Here is a 25,033-nt window from a genome sequence, read left to right on the forward strand (position 1 = left end):
AAAATCTCATAAACCTTTCTGCCCATTTTGCAACATAATATTTATAATATTATAAAAATGTTATTAATTGACAAAAACAATACACCCATTGAAGACAAAATTTGTTAAACCGAAACCAAAATTGAATTCATAGAAAAAATTTCAAAATAACTCAATAAGTGACAATAAAATGTTCTAATGACATTGAAGTAATTTTATATAGCAATTAAAATATTAAAGTTGTAGATATAACATGATGTTGTAAGGCTAACGGCTGAAAGAAACTAGAACCAAAATAAATTAGTTTTTTGATTCCATACCTAATATGATATTTAACGGTCCATGCCATTACACATAATTTGAACGTAGTAGCGCTTTGTTCAATAGATAAAGACCTTCGTTTTACTTGGATCTTCCCATTTGAATAACCAACGGAAGAGCTTTTACAAAATTGGTTTGCAACTTTCATCATCTAAAATTGGTGGTTGTTTACTAAACACAGAGGGAGAGAGGAGAGTGCGAAGGAGAAAGAGGGGTCAGGGGAGGGAGGAGGAAAGATAGAAAAAATTAGAAGAAAAAAAAAAGTGGAGGGAAAGGAGGAAAAAGGGGGACTGTGCTGTGATGTGGACCCTTTATCGTCTCTCTTATGAATTTTTTTTTTTATATACAGTAAAAGGCATGAAAAAATAATGGGGAATAAAAAGTATGAGAGCATATATGAGAATCATGCATAGGAGGGTGTGATTTGTTATGTGATTTGGTATATATATCACACAATACACCATTTAATGAAATACATTAAAATCAGTAAGTTTTTGAATACCACAGTACTTTTTCTTATCTATTAAAAGTCCTAATTGAATACCACCAGACTTGTATTGATTATTTAAAAATCCTAATTGAATACCACCAGACTTTTATTGTTTACTTAAAAATCCTAATTGAATACTGCTGTATTTTTAAGCTTCAAAATAATCCATTAAAATCTTAATTGAATACACCCTCCTTCGTTTCGTGGGGTCAATCAAGCAGCAGCATAGCCCACCGCCTACAATTTCCAACGACATGTCGTTTGCAAGGGAACTGCGTGCCATTTTTTCTTCCAATTAATTTCTTCTCCTAATAATCAAATATAATAAAATATTTTTGAACCCTTTTACTTTTCAAAAAATAATAAAATAATTTGATAATTGGCATTTTAATTGGATTAAAAATTTAAAAAAAATGTCAAATTACCACCTAAGTAATCAAATCCAAATTTAACAATTTGTTAGAGATGCTCTTAGAAGGCAAGAATCAAAAGCCATAATAATTCCCCAAATTCCTCAACATGGAATCACAAGGCGAAGACGGAACAAAAGAATAAAATGTAAGAAATGATGACTGAGAAGGAAATGTAGGCATGTTTAGTCCATGCTAGACTCATGTACCCTTCTTTGAATTTAAGAAGGCAATGACAGCAATGATCTATATCTTCTTCAATGATTAAATTCTACAGCTTCAAATGTAACTAGGATAACTTCAGGGGCGACAAATGTGTCCTACAGCAGAAACCTTGCATACAAAGGCCTCCCTCCTTCCCAAGAAAAATCAGTGTCTTCCCAATCAGTGACCGAAATCTTTTAGCCGGACGAATCTTGTCCGCAATACGAATTAAATCACTTGTGACAATGACTAAGAAAAAATGCCTGTACAAAGACTGGCAAAATTAATCAGAGGCTATTTATCTCAGCAGAAATAGAAATTAAAGATGAAGCATATAGTAATTCTTATCAGAATGCCTCGCCCCGGCCTTATTTAATGCCACAGCTTACTGCAGAATCCATTCCGAGGCCTCTTGTTGGATACAATGTCTGAAAAGGAGTCAACTAACTGTCCTGCCAAGCTACTTGGATCATCAATCATAGTTTGAATAAAGGTATTAACCACCCTACGCTCCTGCTCAGTTGATCTCAAACTAAACCATGTTAGCAATTTCAACCTGAATTCCTGTGTAATGTGACCCTCACATTCCAGCCACCGGATTATTTTCACACAGTACTCGAAGTTCTCGTCCAAGCAATAAGAACCGTTAGACATATGCAATGGTGGCCCATTTATCAGTGTGCTGTCACAATCATGAATCTCTTCATTTGTGTTTGCTGCCCTCTTCCTGCAGAATTCCGCCCGGGAATCAACAGCTGGGACATCTCCATTAAGCCCATGAGTCCAGGTCTGCGAATCACCACTACCATGTGATCTTGCCAAACCATTCTTCACTAGGTCATGAGAAGCAGCATCGTCATCTGCTTCAACAGCCCGCTGCAAAGTGCATCCATTATCTTCATCTCTGGAGGATTCAAATGGGGGGGTTAGTTCTTCATTCAGATCAGGCACTGAAACAACATTTAAGTCAAGCCCACGTGAAACAGATGGCAACTGTTCTTGTGGAGTTTCAATTTTTATCGTGCTGCTTACTCCACAACATTTTTCTACATTGGCACTACAGAACCCCTCAGAGGAGCCTTGCTCTTGAGCCCAAGCCAGACGAAGTACCTTTCCAAGATCACGAACTTTAAATTCAGAAGAAGGACCAACTGCTGTTGTAGTTTTAGACTCTCTCTTGGCACTAGAATTTTCTTCGATGGTCGGATTCTCTTTCTTATGATTCCTGGAGACCGGTGAAATGGGGTTTTTGCGAATTATCTCAACACTCTTGGTGAAACACTTTGCCTCAGAGTGACCCAAGTCACCAGACTCCGTATAAGATATTATCCTAAATGTATACTCTGTGCAAGGCTGCAGATTGGATATCAAAATCCTTCTCTGAGATCTTGGAAAGATACAGCTAGGCTCTTTTGTGTGTGATTCTTCTCTACTCTTGTAATACCAGAGCTTGTAGCCCTTAATATTATCAGACGACGCATTAGACAATTCAATCAATATAATCACAACAGAGGAAGATGCTACTTCTTCAAAAAGAAACTTGCAAGCTGCAGGAAGTGAACCCTCTGCAGAGGGACAGAAACAGAAGTAAACATTCAAATGTTCCATGCATGATCAAGAGCCAGTAAAAGGAGAAAAGAGACGAAGTAGTACGGTTTCCTACCTCTGCAATTTGGATCCACATTTGAAATATTGGCCAGCCATTCATCTGCTTTCTCAATTGCAAGAGAGCAGAGTTTCTGCACATCACTTGCAATAGAAAGTCTGCTGACTATCCCGCGTGCCATCTTTGCAGAAACGCCATTCACTGGGCCCACTTCTGTCTCTAGTTTAGACTTTGCTTCCTTCACAATCTCATACAGTTCTTTAAATCTTGAAGTCCCATCCAGGAGCCTGTAACTCAAGTATATCCTATAACAAAGTACATCAACACGACGGGCATCCTTGGCTACAATTAGCTGCTTCTTCCAACTTCTGCCAGTATTAATCAAATCACACAAGTAACATCAGCCAAAGGCTAGAAACCTATTAACAAAATACAGAGGTGTACATGCCATAATTGCTCACTATATTGGGGTGGAAGGTCAAAGAACTTTTCAAATTCGAATGGTACACTCACAAAAACCCAATTTATCTTTCCTTCCTAAAAAAGAAAAGAGCCCGTATTATCTCAGTAAAATCATTTCCCAGGCAATACAACATTTAAGGAGTTGGACATGTATAACAAAATCAATGTTTATGCAAAGGCATCTCTTTACAGAGGCGAATAAATTTTTTTTTTTTTTTTTCCAAAGGACTATAGCCCAAAGTTCTTGACAAAGAGAATTTATACCGAATAGCAAACATAATGAACATAACCTGAAAAAAGATTACTAAATGGGGGGCAAAAAGGTTTATTTTTCGAGCTCCCAAACTCAAAACATTTAAGTGACTTATTATGTGCCTGAAAAAAAATTCAATGCTTCAAACCTACTTCCATAGTTGCAGAAACCAATTTGTAGGGCTGGGGAGAGAGGACAACGGATAGCCAGTCAAATTGAGGACTACCATTTCAACCTAAACTCACAATATGCAAGATAATTACTTACCCAAGTATCCCAGAGACTTTACCACAAGAAGCGCAACAATAACTACCATCTAGCTGCATAAATTGCCCAAGATCAACAACTCCCACCTTTTCACGTTGAAGGGCACACTCAATGTGACAAGATAACCCACAGGAATCTCCCTCACCAGATTCAGATGTGCACACTAACCAAAGACTAGGGTCCTTGTTGTCATCAAACAAATGACAGATACAGCAAGAGCACCTCTTGCAAAATGTGTTGTCTATGGGTAAAACAGCTCTACAAGCAGAGTTTTTACAGATCCATGAGTTTGAAGATCCAAAGTCTGGAGACTGCTCAGAAGCTGGTGAGAGTCGCATGGGATTTTCCCCCTTTCTGGCTTGCTTTTTGGGAAGATGATTATTCGGACTAGACGAAGCTTTCTTTGATTCCTGCTTCTTATTGGTCTTGTTAGAAGTCTTCAAAAGTTCGGACATTTTATGTTTTGATGAATTCAAGTTTTTCTTGTCCTTGTCAAAGCATGTTCGAAGAAGTTCCTTCTTGGGACCCGATTTCAGAAACTCTTGAAGGAGCTCTGGACTTCTTGAAGCATCATCTGAATGCCCATTCTTCTCAGGAGTGCTTTGCACACTGGAAGAGAGGCTTTGTATACCAGAAACTGGAAAAAGAAAAGAAAATGACAACAAAAATTAAGGGTAGGAGCAAATGTCAAAGCAACATTGTACTGCATAAGAAAGGGATAGGAAAAAATATAATTGGTTGTCAGAAACATAGCATTTAAAACAAGTTATAGAAAAGAATCCTCCAGATACAGTGATGAGGTATCTGTTAACAAGGTATGCAAAACCCAATCAAATTCCATTTATCTTTCTCTACTCTTCAACGCATAAAACATTTTATTTACAAATAAACTAAATCCTTTTTTATTATTTAAGTTGGTTCATGCTTATTTCTGTTTATATCTCCAACAAGATCTAGAATACTACATCACAATCCTCCATCTACAACAATTTAAGCTAAAAATCATCTCACATCTTGAAAGAAATGAACATCTAGTCCCACTTCACAACAGTAGCTCTACACATCTGTCCGACAATTCTGACCTGAATTTCCCCTTCCTGAGGGACTCTTAACCAAGTAAACATAGACAGAAGGTAGGTTTTATAGGGTGTCAGATGTACATCAGCAAAAAAAATTATTTTTAGATAGAAAAGGTTCAATATTTAAAGATGAAATCCACCACGCATTTAAACAACCATAAGATTTTGCATATGAAAAGAAAGTGGAAACAAAAAGAACTCGAAAACAATCCAAGTGTCGGGCAATAAAAAGTCAAACTTTAAGTAGTGAGAGCATGTTTGATACCACCGTTTCTTATTTATGAACATTGAGAAGAATCCAACATATCATTAGGCTACCTTGGACAGCCTAGTGAGAAGGTTCTCCTTTTCTATTTTCTATTGATGCTATGCCATCAATTATACCAAACATCCATTGAGAAACCATCATAGGAGCGTACAAACTTGAGACGATATGAATACAAAAAACAAAGATCATACCTTTAGCAAGAAATTTATCTTCGAAATCCATATTATGCAAAAGTTGAAGCAGACCTCCCTGCAACAATTAATTGGTAGAAAAACCTGTGCGTTAGAGAGAACATAGACAGAGTAATTGAAGGGGACATACTAGTTCTTCAGCTGGCATAATGTAGTTCATAGATTAAGCGCAGTGGACCCAGAATCACACCAAATAACACCGTGTAGCTAAAAGTGGAAGCAACAAAAGTAAAAAAATTCAGAACTAAATGTGCTTTCCAAACAAGCTAGGGAGTACCATGCAACTAGAAAATACGGCTCATTCATAAAAACTGAAATTTTTATACAAAATATAAAAGATTAAATATATAAAATAAATGTAACAAGTTAACCACATTTATAGGAGCATATAGCATTCCTTGACAATATTTGACATGCACATTGTGTGAATTTACCGCAAATAGTTCAAACGCGTTTTACATAATAATAAAAAACGGAATAATTCGAGTATGAGGGGATTCAAATGGACAAAAGCAAATAAATATTAGAAATTCTAAGGTAAACGAAAATGGAGTTTGAGAATACGAAAAGCAGGTAAAAGGAAAACGCAGAAAACGAAAGCAAAAACGGATCTGCGCTGAGAAAGAGGCTAAAAGTCACAAAATTTAAACGAAAGATACGAAAAGTAAAACGACGACGAATTGAGAGACGGACCTGCGAAGAATGGAGACGAACCCTAGGGTTTTGGCGCTCCTAGGCCGAAGAATTTTCTTCCGCAGAGAGCAAAGAATCAGACAGAGAGAGAAAGCGAGAGAGACTTCGTTTTTGTTAGTTGGTTTTGTGAGAGAAGCTTGTACGAGTTGTTCACGTTTTGGGAGAAGAGCGCTGGGTGGGAAAATCACGCGCGAACGAGTCGCGTGGGGAAGGCGGGTTCAGTAGGAAAGCGGGGTTGGTTGTGCCGCGCAGAAAAAGTACAAGGAGCACTGCCCGCCGATGTGATTGGTCGGTGTGTTTGTATGCGCTTTTAAGGCGCGTGAGGATGAATTATCCACAATTCTTTAATTTTCCCCAAAAAAAATTTGTATTATTTTGGTCATCAGAGCTTGCTGGAAAAAAGTGTGTAATTTAAGTCCACGTCATTCAGCATTTTAGACAATGTTTTTATTTGATGAGCGGTGATAAAATATGAACCGTTGGATCAAAAGTTCAAATTTGATTGAGGCCGTTGACTGGGGGGATCATATCCCAAAATAGACCCATGACTTTACACAGAATCAAATCATATGGGATTAATGAAAATTAATTAAGTCAAGAGTCATGGTTTCATACTAAAATCACAGGGATTAACACGTGTCCAAAGAATCTTGAAAGTTATGGAAAGAAATGGTCAGCCAGAGATACACGTCAAGCATGGTTTTGGTACTTTTCTTCTTTTTTTAATGACTGGTTCAACAGAGAGAGAGAGAGAGAGAGGCTTTATAGTTTATAAACTTTGTGCTTTTTTGTGTTGTAGAGTGTACAGAGTGCAAAGTGCACTTTGCGCATTTCCCCAACCGTCCTTGTGGCTTCATTGGTGCGTGATTTGAGATGACAAGTCTTTATTTTGATGTCGGGTCATGGGTCGAGCTGGTTTTTGGTACAAAAATGGCCAAGAAAATGGACTCTCTCTCTCTCTCGCTCTCATGGCATGCAACCATCTTTACAAGTTATGGAGTTCGGGAGAAATAGACCAACAAAATGTGGACTTTTCATACCAAGTACCAACCTTGACCCATTATTTAGATTCTAAGAAAAATGCGGCAAAAGAAAAGGGGAGCAATTGAAATGTCAAAGAAAGGTAGCCAAGACAAAAACCATTTTACATGAATTTCAAACCAGTCTCATTCGGGTCAAGGTGTGCATGGCCAATTTGGCATGCATGCATGATGACATTAAACTAAGGGGATGAATCTTGCTAGGGTTGGGTCGGGTCAGTCCACCTATGTGTGCGTGGGTAATTTCTGATCGTTGATTGCTAATCAAAGATCATTTATCAAAAGCATGTCATGCCCATACGGTGTACACTGAGGTCATGCCTCACAAAAGCAACGAGCAATGTGGCTTGGAAATACAATCCATTGTTAACCTAGCAACCATTCGTGGCACAATTGCACATTTACTCCACTTGTGTATCATGCACGCAAGCATCTAACACCAATAACACCAGGTAGCCAGCTACCATGACCAAGAGACATAATTTGCACAAGGACCAAAATTGAATGGCCTTTCAGAATGGCCCAGAAGCCATCTCTATTCTTCTCTGGTGGCCTTTAGAAAACCCCAAATGGTCACACTGACCACGTCTCAGAAAGAAATATGTTAACAATACATCCTTGTAGGTTGCAAATGCCCAGTACACTCATTTTCCAACCACGTTATAAATTCCAAAAACAAAAACAATTATGTGCTCCTGCTGCTGCAAGCAATCACAGTAGCAACTTATGGTGGGTCGGAGACAAGGACAATTGCCTTTAGTGAAAGACTATGAATGCATTATGCATCTTAAACGACACAAACCCTAAAGGTGGAGAAGCTATTTATGGATATCACCCACCAAACTTTGAAAAGTGATGACCTCTAATCTTTCCCCTATTGCAAGTCCAATCACAGCGGTTATTTGCGCTGGTTAATCATTTTCAAGGTAAGAAAAAGACATGTATAAACCAGGTTTTGAATAGTTGAACATGGTAAAGAATCTTATTAAAATGCTAACCATGCCTCTTCCCATGCGGCAAGAAACAAATAATTAGACAGTCATACGAATGTCAATATAAATAAATTAATATTTCAAATGGAGTCAACATAAGAAGTACCTATAAACCATCTTACAAATCTTAATCATTGGAGAGTAACAACAATGCAGGTCGTGGCATATACATACAAGATAGATGGATCACGATTTATTGCCCTCATAGTTCGGATCATACAAATATCTTTTACCTAATTTGATTTGCTTACCTATCAGTCTTGGAGTCGACAACTGGACATGATCACATATTTAATTGATGGGCACCACAACTACAGAGACCCTGCAAAGTGGGAATAATGACCAAAAGAAAGTTTGACATCAATTTATTAACAACTATGAAACATTTTAACGGTTCACCATTTCTTAAGTCAACAAGTTCATTTCACAAAGTTGGGAATCTACTTTAAAGATTTGATCCAATATATGGCGATGAACTGCTTTATCATTAAAAAAACAAGAATCAAAAGGATTCCTCGATCTCAAATCAGTATAAAGAAGATGGCTTTAAGCCAAAGCAAACCAAACAAATCTGATGCATATATTTCATATCCGTCCCAATCAAAAGATCTCGAGCAATTAGCATTTTACCAGGAACAATGATTTACCTTCACGTGACCAAACCAAGATTCCAAAGACCAATGTCCACCATTCATATAAATCTGACTTCCAGATCTACTACTATCACAATAAAGGTTGCCCAGCCTATAACAAGTAGTGCATCATGCACATTCGCAGGATGCATTCAGCTCCAGACCAGAATCTTAGGCCCACGGCTATGACAATTTGTAACCAACCCTTCAAATCATTTCTATAAGTCCTGACCAAAAGTGAACCAACCAGAGAAAAGAAAATAAACTGTCCTCACCAACAACCTTGATGTTCACTTTCACCAAGAACATGATATATCTTGTATGTTATGTTGTTGCTACTGTCTTTGCATTTAAAAATAATTTGCTTCCCTAGTAAGGAGCCACAAATAATTGGTCATGAAATTCACAACCATCCTTGTTCATAAGGTCCATAAAGCTTAGACCAAGGTATTTATATTAACCATTTGGTATCCCATGACAGCAGTAGTTTCCAAAATCACCAAATGACAATAGAATAGATTGAGCGGTAATGAGTTAAAACCCAATTATTCCAACAGAAAGCTTCAGAGAGTAAGAAATAACCACCATATAATATAGTGCTCAAATCCTAAAACCCCACTAATTGCAAAACATAGCAAGCATCTCCACTCTCTCCTAAGACCAAACAATTTAATTGGTTTCAGGCTCAGAGCAAAAACTATTAACAAGTGCAACGCTTGAGCATTGACTCAAGTTAGACTATTTTAAGTTGGGAATTTGTGTCATTTCTACGCAAGATGCCGGACATTTTTAATAGATTCAACTGGTTAACAATGCCAACACGTTGTTACAAAAGAGAAGCATACTAACAAGCTAACATTTCTAGAATAATCCAATTTCAGATTTGATTCGGCAACTATGCAAGCTAAAGAGAATATTCACAGTCGGTCCATAAATACATAAAAAGCATAAATTCGATTCCTTTAGTCTGAAGGAAGTAAAGTAAGAAGAACTCAAATTCATGAACAATTCATCAATCTGAAACATAGCTTTCAAGCTAACAACCACAAAACAAAAGCATTCCAGCTGAAAAATACCTCAATCACAATCCATGCATATACAAATCACAGAAGCACAAACTGAAAACCCTAACTACCACTCCAACGCCATAACCATCCGATTAAAACTTTGAAAAAACAAAATTAAACAAAACAAAAAACAAAAGCAAACCTGCTAAGAAGAGGAGTGGCGGCCCTCGCAAGCAGGGCTCTCGTCGAAGTTCTTAGAGGGGTACTTGGCGGTGACCATGCCGACCTCGAACACCAAGTTGTCGCCGCTCGACCTAATCCCAGTAATAGACCACCACTGGAAGAAGGCTCGGACGCTAATCCCATTGATCTCGGCGATTTTGCCCTGCACGATCTTGCCGGTGATCTTCTTCGAGTACGTGGCCAAGTAGTTGTCGGGAGGGAGCGTCACCTTGCACGCGCCGCCGAGGTCGACGATAAAGTCGCCGGAGGTCCGGTCCAGGGTGTAGTTTTTGACCGGAGAGGGTAGAAGCCCGATTGGGAAGCCGTAGTTGGTGAGCTCGCTGTGGGCCGGAGACGGGCTTGGAATTGGGTTCGGGTCCGGGGTTTTAGGGTAGGTGTTCTGGGTAGAGAAAGGTAGGAGGAGGAGGAGAGAGAAGCAGAAGAAGAGAGAATTGGCCATGGCGGTTTTTTCTTTTTTTCGTGTTTTTTTTCCTTTTTTGAGGGCGAATATTCTGAAGATATTTGAGAATGTGAGAAGAACTGAGAAGGTTGGCTCTGATTATCTGCTTTGGGCTTTTAGCGTGGTTTAATTTGTTGGCGCTCTGATAAGCCGCGCGCCCGGCGTTGCGCTGGCGATCAAAATTCTTAATTAGTTGGTAAGTTCGTTAAGACTTGATAAAAAGTGTTGTTCTCAATATTATTATTATAATTGCTATACTAATTTGTATTTGACTATAGTCATGTGACTTTCTGCGGAGTGTTTTATGCCGAACGACTTTTCTTAAGCCGCATAATAATTCTTTTTCTTTCTTTAGAAAAAAGAACTTTGTCTGCTTAATTACAATTTAAAAGTTTAAAAATAGAATCCGATGGAATTGAGGTGGGTATATCATATGACATCTTGATTCTTAATGGTTCCAACTAAGATTTTATTAAAAGTTATGGACACTAAACATTTAGTGTCAATAACAATTCGAACATAGGACTTCGAATACATGGAATTCAGCATTATCTAGTAACTCGGAGGTAAACCAAAATATTTTTGTTATCCATTAGAATGGGCTAGAGTGGCTTTTGCGTTGAGGCCTAAAAGATAAACTTTTCTTTTGGGCTACATTGGATGTCCAGGGGCCCAAGAAAATCAAAAGGTTGTTTAATTTTGTTGTAGCATAAAAATTTGAACTTTTATTGTTCTCCTAAAAATAAAATGGACCCTGTTTTCGACTTGAAGCTTCAATCAAAGTAGTAGAACGACAAAGTGGGGGCTACAGCCCTTCTGAAACTGATAATATACAATGTGAGCTTACAATCAAAGATGACAAGCCATTGACAAGAACTTGCATATATGATATAGAATAGAGAGAGGCCCGAGCCTGAAAAATGCAGGCGGTATATTATATAGTGTACATTATGACAATGGACACATATATATATTTATATATATATATATATATATATATATATGTATATTGTTCATGGCCATCAGCATGGGGAGTTCCAAATCTCTGCGTTTTTAACCTTCGAGACACTCTCGAGCACTTCGCGAGGAAGAACATCTCCAATCACAACCACCATCTTGCTTTCCAAGTCTACTTTGTACGATGTCACTCCTGTTTCATTTTAACAAGAACGATCACTCTTCTTTTTTCAAAAAGGATTTTTAAAAAATAACATACAAAGAAAATACAGAAATTTGCAGACCGGTCAGATATTCAAGGAAGAAAATAATCTATAACTACGCTACGCATATTGGTGGCAGATAATGTATAAGATCAGATATTTCAGAGTATATTTGTGTTTAAAAACAAGGTACCTTCAATCTTTGAGATATGTTTCTCAACTTTTCTGGCACAGCCATTGCAGTGCATGGAGACCCTTAACATCACCATCTGCATAAGATATATATTTCACCAAAAGCCCCCTCATGTTACAAACCATTTATATATTTACCTAAAGAGAAATGAAAAGGAGTGATATAGAGTAGAGAGAAAAAAGATGGTCACCTTGGGCTTCAATTGAAACGCCAATGTCTGTTTTCCAGCAACAACATCCTTCAGTCTCAGAAACTGATCTTTCTCACCGGTTACCAATGGACTTCTTTCAAACTCATCTTCGTTTTCCATGGAGTTCATGCAGAAACAAGAACTTGAGCCAGTAGAAGAAAGGCAAAACCTGTCTAGCACCCTGCCCAAACTAAGCTTCCCCATTTCAACCACAACAAGTTCTTAGCCAAAGAAACAAATCTAAAGCGAAACAGAATTTCCCAACAGAAGAAATCTATACAACCGATCTTCCTTTCCACTTAACCAACCAACTGCCTCAGTCCTCCTAGTGTTGTAAATCCAAAGCAAACTTGTGTTGTGTGAACATTATAATAGAGTGTGTGAGAGAGAGAGAGAGAGAGAGAGAGAGAGAGAGAGAGAGAGAGAGAGAGAAGAGCTAAAGGTCAAATTTTCATTGGGGAGGGCAAAAGTTGAAAGAGAACCCAATGAGGCCTATGAAGGAGGAAAGGGAACAAGACCCAATAAATTATAGTTATATAACTCAGCTGGTCAAAAAAAATTAGAAGGTGATCCAGGAACCCAGAAAAACACTACTTTTAACTGTAACCTCTTCCTAGACCAAACACAAAACCCCAACTAGATTTTGTCATGTGACAAACTCCTAAACAATAAATTCTCCGAAAGTCTGAACGAGAAAGCTCATGTGAGATGAAGCAGTATACTGCAAGTGAGCTCTCTCATGTGACAATTCTGCTAAAGAAGGAGGGGAAGGAAGGAGGAAAAAGAAAAGCTCACAGTGACCAATGGAGGAAGTAGCAACATCACACTTTAATGACATGTGATGATGACTACTAGGAACGTCCAAGTTGGAGGCAAAGAATATAGTTATATATAAATTAATATATAGCTGGATCAATTTGGATAAGCATCTTCGCTATGTTTAATTCAAGATCAATGAAAATGAGAAACGTTTAGGTGGAAGTGATTAAAAATAGAAAAAGCAGTAATATTTGGTGAGCATCTGAACAAACCATTGAACAATTTTACATCTACCTAACAACATGACCTTGTTCAAAAGCAGTTTGTTTAGTTTAATGCAGTAAAACTATTGTATCAAGATAAGTGCATGTTGGTCATTAACATAGTTTTTGTATGAGGATAAAAGAATAGTAGAGTAAAGTAGTGTGTGATTAGCCACCTAATCCGCATAGATTAGGGAACCCCTCAAGTAACCCAAGAGTGCTTATTGTGATGATGGATAGTATAATTCAAAAAACAACACAAGACTTGAATGTGTTTACAGTTTTGTCTTGGCCTTCAATATGAAAATAGAAATGGGACAGACGGCCTCCCATTATTGGAGCCCATGAGCTCACTAATGTTTCTTAATAATTATATGATAGAATAAGTTCAAAAAAAAAGGAGAAATGAATGGTTCTATTCTCCACAGGTTGGTCCATGTGAAATGGTTCTTTATTATAACAGACCAATGAATGAACCAAATTTGAAAAAGCTAGTAGTGAAGTCATGTTAGGCACGTGTGGGTCACATGATTGTTGCTATGCAACAATAAAAATTGGGTGGCAAGTCGCATGTGGGTTCATCTGAATAATTATTTGTATAAACCAGCCAAAAGAGAAGGGATATGTTCTATTATGCACGATGACTAAAAGGAAGCAGCACCACTCAGATAGCCTGGTTTTGTAGGGTGACCAACTGTAGTGCACTTTTGATCATGGAGTGATGGAGCACTGCACCACTGATATGACAAGATATATATGTTACAGCAAAATTTCATCTTCTGATGCACTGGGAAGTATGGCCATGGCAACATGAGGTGGCATTTATTAGGTTGCCCCACTAACACACACACATCAATGAGAAACAGAATAGCTAGAGCTCACTGTTGTATATTATATAGTGTGAGAAGCACTTGCATGTTACGGGGTTAGTATTGTTTTACTATCTTCATCTAATAACGTTTCATTATTTGAAATCCTTATCACTCGTGACGGAATATGATTGATCGGGGATAGCAACACAATGTTATCCCCGTAACCTGCAAGTTATTCTCATATAGTGGACAGTGGACAGGTTTTTCAAACATGTGCATTGTGCAATGCAAGGTGCCTAATTTGCATTCAAATTCAAGGTAGCTTGAGAAACATGAGATTGCATATGTTTTATTGGTCAATTCCTTTTCCTATCAGGAAATAAAAATAACAAGTTGGAGAGATGAAAGAAATGCAAGGTTATAATACACCACATGTCTCAATATTACCAGAAAATTCATAATAAAGGAAAATATAAAAAAGACTCAGCTCCCAGCTAAGAATGGGATGAACAAATTACAATGACTCTGAGTCTGACTTTGAGTTTTTTCTGACAATGGTTTCATTAATTAGCAACTGTCTACGCAATAAGAGGATTATGTACCTGGCAAATGGAAGTGCAGATCTGACTCTACCAAATAAAACAGGTCCAAGTACTCTCCAGGGAATTGTTTAGAGACAAACAAATATACATTACCAATAATGTAAAGCAGCATCTAAAGCTCACATGGCACGGCATGGAAGGTAGAATATAAGGTTTAATTATAATTTAAAGCACGAGCCTTTAAATAGAAGTCTCAGCCTACTTACTTACTGTGTACATGCTGATCATACTAAATAACAAAAAGCTCCAAGTTTCTTTCTCTTTTCGTTTGCGATAAGTCACATAACCAAATCCCATGTGCCGGAGTTTTGTTTTCAAATCGAAGTTTGTAACTTTATTATAAATATATGCAGCAATGCGAGCAGCTAAACTGCTCAGTGCCCTTGACCAAAAAAAAAAAAAAAACTGCTCAGTGCCAGAGCGGTGAATTAGTGGAGACCAAAAAAACTACAAAATTCAAACCAGTCTGCAGTTGAGCCCCACTGAGGAGCAAAATCCATGTCCAGAGACCAGAGCTATAAAAAAAAAATTAGACAGCCAACTCTACACCGACAACAAATTAATAAACTCAAAATAAACAGATCAGGAGGCATTTCATGCGTTTCTTGTCCACAAAAACATATATATATTAAGTACCTGAAATTGATATAAATCCATGGCCTCGAGCATGTTCTCTCTCCACCATCCTCTGTCTTCTTTTTGATTCACCCATGGCAATGGCATTGCAACACTCTGCCTTCTGTGAATCGCTCTCGTGCTTTGCTTCTTCTAGTAATTAATTATTAATTCTCAGCCTCTAGCGAACCCGAATTTCCGTATCATATCAAAGGCAGGCACTGTTTGCTTCAACGGCGCGAAAAGTGAAAGTCTGGTTTTGGGTCTTTGCCACCACAACCATTGACGACCGCGCCAAATGGGAAGCAAATTCCAATTTCACAGCGGTTTCGCTTTTTCTTCGAACCAACCGTTTCATAGAGAAAAAATTTCAAGGCTGCTGAAGCCCATTCCCAAACGCGGGCCTCTAAACTCAAAAAAAAAAATCAAGGCTGCTGAACCCGTAACCCAAAGATTTAATGCGCTATACAGTTGGGCCTATAATTTGACCCATAATAATAACCCAACCTTTTAAACATTTTTTAATATTTAAAATAGGAATCATACACTTTTTTTGTTTTTTTAATTAAATAGGAGTAAATGCATAATGACTATTTTCAAGTGCCAATAACATTTCCCTTTTTCAGAAAGTTAACATTGTCTTATAATTAATAAAAAGAAGATTGATATAAATAAAAATACAAAGTAGTTGTCGTTTCGATATATATATATATGTCGGTTTCGTATGAAGTTTTTTTTTATGAATGGGGGATGGGAATTCGAACTTGAGACATATCCTATAATATTGAGAAGATAAGTAAACTATAATTTTACCATTGTGATAAGGTTAATTAACCTAGGCCTAGGTTTCATGTTTTTAAAATCCTCCCCACCTATGAAGATACTAAGCCCACATATAGAAATATTCACTTCAATACATTGGGGTCATTTTATCTAGCTTGCGAGTTGCAACTATCATCTCAAACTGATATGGACTTTAGACTTTCTTTGTCCTCAATACTATTTTTCTAGAAGGGAGTTGACTCCCATAATTTTTTTGGATGAGATCCAAGGGTGTCCACCGTCGACAGTAGTGACTAATCCCTTTCGCCGCGGGAGCTCTCCAAATGAGGTAAACAGCTGGCCACGAAATGCGCTCCATTCCCGTGGACGGGGATCGAACCCCCAACCACATAGTTAAGGAATGAGGTGATCTACCACCACACCACATCTCATGGTTAGTTGACTCCCATAATTCACTTGTATCTAAGTGAGGGGGAAAAAAACGGACGCAAAGATGATATGGTCAAGTGTGTATGCCAGCTAAACATTTTTAAATTTTAATTTTTATGGACCAACTAAGGTTGGTATGATATGCATGCGTTAATGAAAGAATATATGCAATAATGTGCATGTCGCAGTGGCACCGCAAAGTCTGCTTAAATACTGAATTACGTACTGAACAAATCCAGAACCAGAACAGCACAACAACTGTACATGGAAATGAATCCACACAATTTCGGAAAATAAAGAGAATCAGAATAATGGAAAATAGCTTTAATTTTTTGCAACTAACACATCAATGATAATTTTGTACTTTAAAAAAGAAAAAATACAAATCCGCATTTTGTAATTTTAAATATGTGTGCATCAGTTTTGCTTGTTGAATTACATATTTATTTTTCACTGATAGATTTACATTAATGCAAATGTAAGTTTTTTTTAAAATAAATTTATTTATATCTTAAAGAAAGTGATCGAATTGCATTCAAGTAGAATAGGGATTACATGGCACAGGCATGCCCAAAGTGGCCTCATTAAAACTCTCTCGTGGAAAAACCAAAGGGATAAAACCCCGGGGTAGGTTAGATTAGTTGACAAAGACAACATATTTTGATTACTTTTTTGTCAAATGATAGAAATATTATTGATAAAAGCCAAAGGCTGGATTACAATAGCCATACAGATAACTAATCACTTAAACTCATATTTAGACTCAAACAAAGACCCAATACAAGTTTAAATGGGTACAAAAGATATAATCACAGTTACGGTACACTCCATTAATGGAGTACAAAAGATAATCACAACTATGGTACTCCCTCAATCACAACCCTAAAGAGTTCGAATCTAGCAGCAAACCAATGTCACTTGGCCTTACTCCATCGACTTTTTCACGAAAAACTGAAAAACTTTCCAAAACATGACTTGGATAAACACAATATCGACTCTTTTAGTCTAAGATATCATTTCGTTAAAAAAGAAAAAGAAAAGATAACTCAACATTGACAAAAAAACAAAACTATGGTTGAAGAAATTGTGGTACAAAGTTTGTGAATAATAAAGAAAAGTTATCAACAGCTCATGATTAAACCCCAAAAAATGTAATTGATTAATAAAAATTGCGAGGGTAAATTGACCGTTAAACATTGAGTCGCCTTGTATGACCATGAACTGTCGTTGTTTTAAAGTTGAACAAAAATCTCCCGTCAAGATAGGGAACGGCATGACCATAGGGATAGGGTAAGGCCCCGTGTGTCCGATAACACCGTAAAATATCCCAATTCCTCATTCATTCACTCTCTCTCTCCTCCTCTTTCTCTCTCTAACATTTTATAGGAAGCAAAAGCACAATTTGGTGAAGCTCTGAGCTGTACAACAGCCATCGCCTACACACCCTTCAAAGATCTGCCACCTCTCTCTTTGCGAGTCTCATAGATATACTCAAAGTGCCATAGCGTTTGGATCTCTTAGGCGACGTCGTCTTCAGCTAGAGGACTGCAGAAGTAGAACAGCTTCTTCATCTGCAGCAAATTGAGGTCAGTTCTATCTATTTCTCAAGGTTCTGTATGGACTCTAATTGGTTTTACTTGTTTTAGTGCACGTCGGCACTCTGATTTTTCAGATCCGCTGCAGTACGTTAGTATCTAGTGTGGTCCGTTTGGTTGCTTAGAAAATGTTAGCTAAGAAAAGAAAATTTGGACTCAGTTCTTTGTTCTTGGACCTCGAGTTATCGAAGCTTTTGCTTGGATGTGTTTATCGATTTGGTTTAGTTTATGTAATTTCACTGTTTTCTGGTATTGAAATGAATGTAAAACTTAAAAATCCGTGTTGTCAAACTAGGCTTCTAGGCAATGAATTGGGGAATTAGTGATTTCGTTGTAATTTGGTAAAATGCTAGTTGCTAAGCTATAATTTATCATTGCGTCCTTTTCAAATTCATGTTTATGGTAGTAACTGTGGCTTATAATGAATAGGAAGTCTGAATGGCTAGTCGAGTGAAAGAGGACGAGAAAAATGAACGAATTATTCGTGGCCTTCTTAAACTTCCCGAGAATCGCAGATGCATTAACTGCAACAGTCTGGTACGCAATTCCTCGCATTCTTGTCCATTGATTGTTGGGTGCATTGTTTCATGGGGCACTTGTACATTTGATGATTATATGTTTGTATGTCATGTCAAGCTATTGATATGTAACATGAGGTGTGATATTAGGATTTTCCAGATAGAGGAATCATAATCCGCCTTCATGTAATTCTAATTTAGGCTTTATTTACTACACTGATAGGGCTGATTCTAGAAATGGATCTACCAAAACAATGTATCTTGTGTTCTTGTACAAGAATGCAAGTCAGATAAAGTATCATACAGACCGTATATATGAAACGTGGAAACTTTAGAAACAAATTAAGAACTGTAGTGCATATTTGATTCTCAAAGTTTTGTTGCTTCTTGTTAGCAATTTTTGTAAAGGTGTTCTTGCATTGCAGAGTGGGAGCAATACATTGGCCATGATGATACTAATATTAGGGTTTTGAGTTCAAAGATTGCATGTGCATATACTTATGTTTTGTGGTCAGGTTCATTTTTAATGTAATTTTCTACCAAGCAGGGGCCACAATATGTTTGCACGAATTTCTGGACATTTGTTTGCACAAACTGCAGTGGAATTCAGTAAGTCATGATGTGCTGTGCTGCATTATTTCTTAACTCATTCCTTTTCTTTCTATGTGTAGAGACAGAAGAGGGGGAGGGGGATGCAGGGGTATTTATTTAATTATTTTTCAAATATTCGCCTTTAGTGTTTCATGCACGCTACTTGTTGGTTTGCTTGCATTGTATTAATTACATGAAAATGTTTCCAGTCGGGAGTTCACGCACCGAGTAAAATCAGTATCAATGGCCAAATTTACTTCACAAGAAGTTAATGCCCTTCAAGAAGGGGGAAATAAGGTATTCGTACGTGTTTCTTCTGAGTTCTTAGAAATATGTGTGATTTTCTTTTTATCTGTTGCTAATCTTCTCTATTTATCTCGGGCTCGTCTCTGCTTCCCAATTACAGCGTGCAAAGGAAATTTATCATAAAGAATTGGACCCGCAACGTAATTCCTTTCCTGACAGCAGGTTAATACTCATTTTATTCTGTTTTACATTGATACTACTAGTAATGACTACGGTTCTGATTCAAATGTTTGCTTCCAGTAATGTTGAGAGGCTTCGAGACTTTATTAAGCATGTGTACGTGGATAGAAGATATACCGGTGAGAGAAACTTGGACAAGCCTCCAAGGGCGAAAATGGTGAGCTATCCTTTATCCCAAGATACATTATTTTGAACACAAGGTGCTACCATATAGACCTAAAGTCAACACACTGGTTTAATGTATACTTATACCATGATGAAAGTGTTTCAAATGTCTATGGGTTTAAGTTGTAAATTGCATGTCATACAGGGTGAGAAGGAAGACTCTTATGAAAACAGAAGACTGGATTCATATCAAGGAGGCTCTCGAAGCCCACCATATGATGATACATATGAACGTCGTTACAGTGAAAGGTCTAGTCCTGGTGGAAGAAGTTATGATGGGCAAAGAAGTCCTGGATATGATCTAGAAGCCCGGCAGTATAATGATTATAAGAAAAGTCCTGGTCGCCCTGAAATTGTGAATGATTGGCGTCGAGAAGATAGATTTGGAAATGGGAGGCGAAATGATGATCGCAGAATATCCGATGGAGATTCTAAGCTGGATGCTAAATCACCTGAAAGACCAAGAGATCTAGATTCGTCCAGCCCCCCTATTGTACGGCCTGTTAGAGATATTTTGGGAGATAACACAATACCTCTCCGTATAATTGAACCTCCAAAAGCTAACAGTGCAAGGGCTGCTGATGGCTCTGTGCAGACACAGGTTAGTCTTCCTAAAGTATTCATTTTCTAATTGAACACTTGATGGTTTAGTAATGCATATGCCTGTATTACACCATTTTCATTAACATGTGAGGCCAAGACAATGCTTCAGCTGTTACATGGAAGTGTATATTGTGATCCCCTGCATGCCTGCAATTTGATCATCTGTACTTTCCGAACTATAGTGATCAACAGTTGGCAGGAGCATTTTGTTGTCTAACTAATAAGTTCAGCTTTATGATTAAATTGGCTTGAACTAACAAATTCATACATTTCTGGTTTGTGTTGTGTTTTGTTACTTTGAGTTCGATTACTGCTCATTATTTCCATAGGCAAGTATATTATATATATGCTCTCTCTCTCAATACCTCCATTATTCCAGTTCAAGTTTTTACATTTATGTCCTTTTTTTCTTTTTCTTTTTTGTATTTTTGTTTTACTTTGCTTGAAAAAGCTTATCATCATGCAACTTACCTATTCAATGCTTCACACACTTTTCCTTAATGATATATGTATTAGTTCTGTAATATAGAAGATGATTGCATGCTGTTTTGTTGGGGATTTTCATTTTATTTTTATTTTAACTTTCCCATAATAATATACTAAACTTGTGCTTGTACTGTTTTTAATTGCAGAGAACTGCGTCTTCCAGCAGCTTGGGATCCACCAATGGGAATCCAGTGGAAGTGAAACCGGAGACTTCTGGAAGTTTAATTGATTTTGATGCTGATCCTGAACCTGCTCCTGCTGCTGCAGTTCCTCAACCACAACAAACTACTGTAGCTCAATCCTACCCACAGCCAGCGAATTCAACCAATGACAACAATTGGGCCTCTTTTGATGTTGCTCCAGAAGTGAAAGCACCACAAGCCCCTGCGAATGTGAATTCATTGGAATCTCTGCTATCACAATTGTCGGTTTCAGCACCTGGCCCTAGTTATGTTTCTGGAGCTACAGGTAATATGGGTGCTCCCACAATTGCATCATCAAGCAGCGTGTCAACATTTTCCCCTGTTGGTGCTCCGGTTCCTGCACCAGGATTGGCTCAAGTATTCCCAGTCAATGGTGGTAGTTTCGTTGTTAAAGATCCTACTTCTGGGCAATGGCCTACCATGCAGCATCAGCAACCTCCTTTATACTCTGCTAGTGGTATTCAGCCTGCTGCTCAACAATTTATACCGTCAGTTGATGGAGCTTCAAGCAATCAGGTAGACCTTGTGGTGGTATTGTTGATTTTGTTTTTGTATTTCGTTACAATTTTTTGATTTTTTTCTCCTTGTTTATTGTGGGCACTTTTGGCAGCCATGGAATTTAACACATGCCCCACATGCACAAGGTCAGCCAAGTATCTCTGCACCACAAGCACAACAAGATGTCTCAAGATCTGGCCATGATGTTAGTACTATTGCATCACAACCTTCAGCTGGTGATGCAAAACCAAGTGGAAGAAGAGAACTTCCTGCGGTAATTATGTTTTTTATTGGGCTTTGTTGACATCTTAATATATTAGTAAAGTTGGACTTTTTGGTCTTATAGTTTTGGTCCGATTCCACTTTAACCCTTCTAATTTCAACTAGTTTACCCTATAGTTGCTAGCATTTTCAATTTACATTTTTGTCACATTCCTTTACAGAAAATGTGAACTTTTTCACTAATTTCACCTAGCCAAATTGACCAGTGTGACAAATTTGAAATTGAGTGATTCTGAGGTGTAAATTCGTTTACCTTTGGACCATTTTCAATTTTTCATAAACCATTTGACAAAAATGCAAATTTGGACATACTGAAAATGCTAGCAAACTATAGGGGTAAGTTTGTTTAAATTACAACTACAGGGACCGAAGTGCAATTGGACCTAAACTTTAACCATCTTTTTATTTGTATGCATGCATTTATGTATGTATGCATTTTTGCATTTCTTTATTTATTTAAAGCTGGATTGATTGCAGGATATGTTCGCTATGAACTTTTCATCCTTTCCTGCACCAGTTCCTGGATGGCAAACTGGTCCTCCTCGTGCTATGGGGTTCGCTATGCCATATAACACTGCAGTGGTATTTTCTCAACTCAACCTTTTAAAGATGATGAGTTGGTTCTCTTCCAAAAAATGACTTGCATAAACCTTTTGTTGTTCTCATTGCATTTGAATCTCTGTTTCTTTATAGCCCATGCCTATGTTTCAGCAGTCATCAAAGTCAGCAAACCCTTTTGATGTCAACAGTGAACCTCCAATACAAGCCTCAACAGTATGTGATTTCAATTCATTTCAACTTATTCTATTTATTGCATTTCTATTGTTTGTGTTAGCTTGATATACATTGTTGGCCAATTCTCTAACAAGGTAAGCGTTTAGGATCATGTGTTTGTCTAACAACTTAAGCTTTCAAGATCTTGTGGTTGTCTAATAACTTAAGCTTGTAAAATCTTGTGGTTGTCTAACAACTAAGGTTTTAGAATCCTGCGGTCGTCTAACATGGCATTAGAGCTTTGGTTGTAAGAGGTTGTGAGTTTGAAATCTTCAATCCTCATTTGCCACTCTTATTTGTCAGTTTGCAAGGATAGAGTTGGACTGCACCCATATGTTCCTCTTTGTATGTATCTGTCCGGCTCTATATGTGCAGGATGTGACTACATGTTGAGGGATGGTGTTAGCTTGATATACATTGTTGGTTTGTTCCTAACAGCTTAAGTTTTTGGGTTCAATGGTTGCCTGATAAATTTGACTTAGTTTTCTCAGATCAATAACTCACCATAAAACTTGCTTTGTTAGCTGAAATCAGTATCAAAGCATTTTTTTTTCTTAACTCTGCGTGTTCTTGATAACTCCTCAATTGATGCACAAATTTATTTGAAGCTTCTTTGATGTGTTTTATCTGTAATGCAGTTTCCTTCTGCGGCATCCTTTCAAGCTGCTCTACCAAACGTCCAGTCTTTGTCCCCACCAGGTTTAGTGCGCACTTCCAGCCTCAATACTCCCTCATCAGCTTGGATGCCGCTCCAGTCATCATCATATTCGTCAGCGGTGCCTCCCCAAGCACCACAATATGCATCACAGGTGCCTCCCCAGTTATCATCATATTCTTCGGCAGTGCCTCCCCAAGCACCACAATATGCATCACAAATGCCTCCAAGTAAGATGATGCTGGTTTCCTATTTTTTCTTCTAGTAAATAGTGAAAAATAGTTTCTCATTCTCCCTTTTGTTGGCAATGAGTGCTGAGTTGTGGTTTGATAATCTCAGGAGCCTACATGGTGCAACAAGTTCCGAGTAGCATGCCACCTTCCGGGTAACCATAAATTTTAGGTTTTTTCTTTTGAATATTTTCTTACTATATATTCAATAAACATTGGATAACATTAAATGCGAGTAAATTCTCTGAGTATTCTTATTTTTTCTTCGGTTTTTCTTTTGTACCCTAGATTGGAGGTAAGTTAGGGGCTATTGGCATAGTGTCATGACAAGTAAATCCCTCCAGTTAATTTCCTTAAGGTTCTTCTATATGGTATGATAGAATTGGGGTTAATTTTACTGGCCGTCACATGGTGTGGTTATAGCTAGGTAGCTACACTTCTCTTTCAGAGGGGTTCCAAGTTCAATCCTCATCCTGGAGTTTTGTAACTGATCATTTTTGTTTTCCTTTTTACTGGCTGTTTCCCCATGGTTTCACCAATGCGGGTGTTACAACATCGATTGGAACTTCAAATATTCTTGCATTTCTGATAAATAAGTTCTGCATGTGTTCTGTCCTTTACCCCTAAAAAAAATATATGCATGTGTACAGAGTAATTTATGCATTTAGATGAAGTGATCTGTTGATAGTGGTTTCCCTTACATAATCGTTATACTTGTAGGTATCAAGGAGCAGTGGGCTTTGGCAGCGAGGGCTCTGCTTTTGCTTCATTAAATACAGATCAACAGCTGATAGGTAGATTCTCAGCTCCTGCTACCCCAAATCCTTACTCGTCTGCTGGAGGAAATCCATTTGGGTAGATGCAAAGAACAAGGTGTCTCTAATCCCATTTAGGGTAAGCATCATCTTGTTGCTGCTGCTGCCCGTCGAATTGCCAGGTGGAAAGTATTGGTTTCTATCTTGGTAGATTTTAAGTTATCTGATGCTGCCTAAAGAGTCAGAAGGTCAACATGTACAATTTGTTTGCTGTTGTAAGAAAGTGAGAAAAGAGTATATAGTTGAAAAGGGGATAAAGTGGTAGAGTTGCCTGCTTCAATGGGGACCCTAGGTATCTATTTTTCGCCCAGCCAAGCCATTCTATTGGGTGATCTACAAGTTTAATTATTTTTTTGTTCTAGCTGCCCCTTGTAGTTCTTTTTTTGTTTCCATTTTTTTTATTTTCCTGGTATGTTGTATGATTTTGCAATCTCTTCTTCATTGTGTTGTGAGCTCATTGAGTTTATGGAAGTTGATGAAACAGTAACAATGGTTTTACAGTGAAATGCAGTTTGTATGTTAATACGATCAGATGATTTTCTGTGATACGTATGATTTTACGGTCTTTGCCTTGGTGCCTAATTTCCAGTAATGTTGCAGCCTCAAGCTAAATATGTCTTGAATTGCAAAAGGACCCATTGGTAATTTGTCAATAGCTTCGATTGAGACAAACGAGGTCGATCGATTCGTGAATAAGGCTAAATAGACACTGTCGTTTTTAGCCTACTAGCTTACAGAAAAGGTTGGGGC

At 37.7% G+C, this 25,033-nt stretch overlaps 4 protein-coding genes across 6 annotated transcripts; 1 reads left to right on the top strand and 3 right to left on the bottom strand.

Annotated features, from left to right (window-relative positions):
- Window positions 1-1,339: 1,339 nt before the first annotated feature.
- VRN5 (Fibronectin type III domain-containing protein) lies at window positions 1,340-6,379 on the bottom strand. Its single transcript, XM_021951505.2, has 5 exons — window positions 6,224-6,379; window positions 5,531-5,588; window positions 3,993-4,629; window positions 3,068-3,378; window positions 1,340-2,969 (listed from the first exon to the last, which is right to left on the bottom strand). Exons 2-5 carry the CDS (start codon window positions 5,559-5,561, stop codon window positions 1,777-1,779), a joined length of 2,172 nt encoding a protein of 723 aa, XP_021807197.2. The 5' UTR covers window positions 5,562-5,588; window positions 6,224-6,379; the 3' UTR covers window positions 1,340-1,776.
- Window positions 6,380-8,305: 1,926 nt separating this feature from the next.
- LOC110751121 (DUF538 family protein (Protein of unknown function, DUF538)) lies at window positions 8,306-10,783 on the bottom strand. Its single transcript, XM_021951551.2, has 2 exons — window positions 10,097-10,783; window positions 8,306-8,577 (listed from the first exon to the last, which is right to left on the bottom strand). The coding sequence occupies exon 1, from the start codon at window positions 10,574-10,576 to the stop codon at window positions 10,100-10,102; it is 477 nt and encodes a 158-aa protein (XP_021807243.1). The 5' UTR covers window positions 10,577-10,783; the 3' UTR covers window positions 8,306-8,577; window positions 10,097-10,099.
- Window positions 10,784-11,362: 579 nt separating this feature from the next.
- LOC110750960 (Heavy metal transport/detoxification superfamily protein) lies at window positions 11,363-15,487 on the bottom strand. 2 transcript variants are annotated; one of them, XM_088244902.1, is made up of 4 exons: window positions 15,192-15,487; window positions 12,120-12,226; window positions 11,930-12,005; window positions 11,363-11,726 (listed from the first exon to the last, which is right to left on the bottom strand). In XM_088244902.1, exons 1-4 carry the CDS (start codon window positions 15,265-15,267, stop codon window positions 11,599-11,601), a joined length of 387 nt encoding a protein of 128 aa, XP_088101028.1. In that variant the 5' UTR covers window positions 15,268-15,487; the 3' UTR covers window positions 11,363-11,598. The 2 variants fall into 2 exon arrangements, with proteins under 2 accessions (XP_088101028.1, XP_021807044.1); XM_021951352.2 differs by having other exon boundaries at window positions 12,120-15,487.
- Window positions 15,488-17,704: 2,217 nt separating this feature from the next.
- Window positions 17,705-24,814, top strand: NIG (NSP (nuclear shuttle protein)-interacting GTPase). 2 transcript variants are annotated; one of them, XM_021951394.2, is made up of 14 exons: window positions 17,705-17,968; window positions 18,407-18,514; window positions 19,043-19,104; window positions 19,296-19,383; window positions 19,493-19,554; window positions 19,633-19,729; window positions 19,883-20,338; window positions 20,973-21,545; window positions 21,640-21,801; window positions 22,287-22,391; window positions 22,524-22,583; window positions 23,222-23,468; window positions 23,578-23,623; window positions 24,189-24,814. In XM_021951394.2, exons 2-14 carry the CDS (start codon window positions 18,416-18,418, stop codon window positions 24,325-24,327), a joined length of 2,196 nt encoding a protein of 731 aa, XP_021807086.1. In that variant the 5' UTR covers window positions 17,705-17,968; window positions 18,407-18,415; the 3' UTR covers window positions 24,328-24,814. The 2 variants fall into 2 exon arrangements, with proteins under 2 accessions (XP_021807086.1, XP_021807085.1); XM_021951393.2 differs by having other exon boundaries at window positions 17,706-17,968; window positions 22,503-22,583.
- The last annotated feature ends 219 nt before the right edge of the window (window positions 24,815-25,033 follow it).

The sequence above is a fragment of the Prunus avium genome, chromosome 7 (assembly GCF_965620075.1).
Source record: "Prunus avium chromosome 7, drPruAviu1.hap1.1, whole genome shotgun sequence".
NCBI classification, from domain to species: domain Eukaryota; kingdom Viridiplantae; phylum Streptophyta; class Magnoliopsida; order Rosales; family Rosaceae; genus Prunus; species Prunus avium.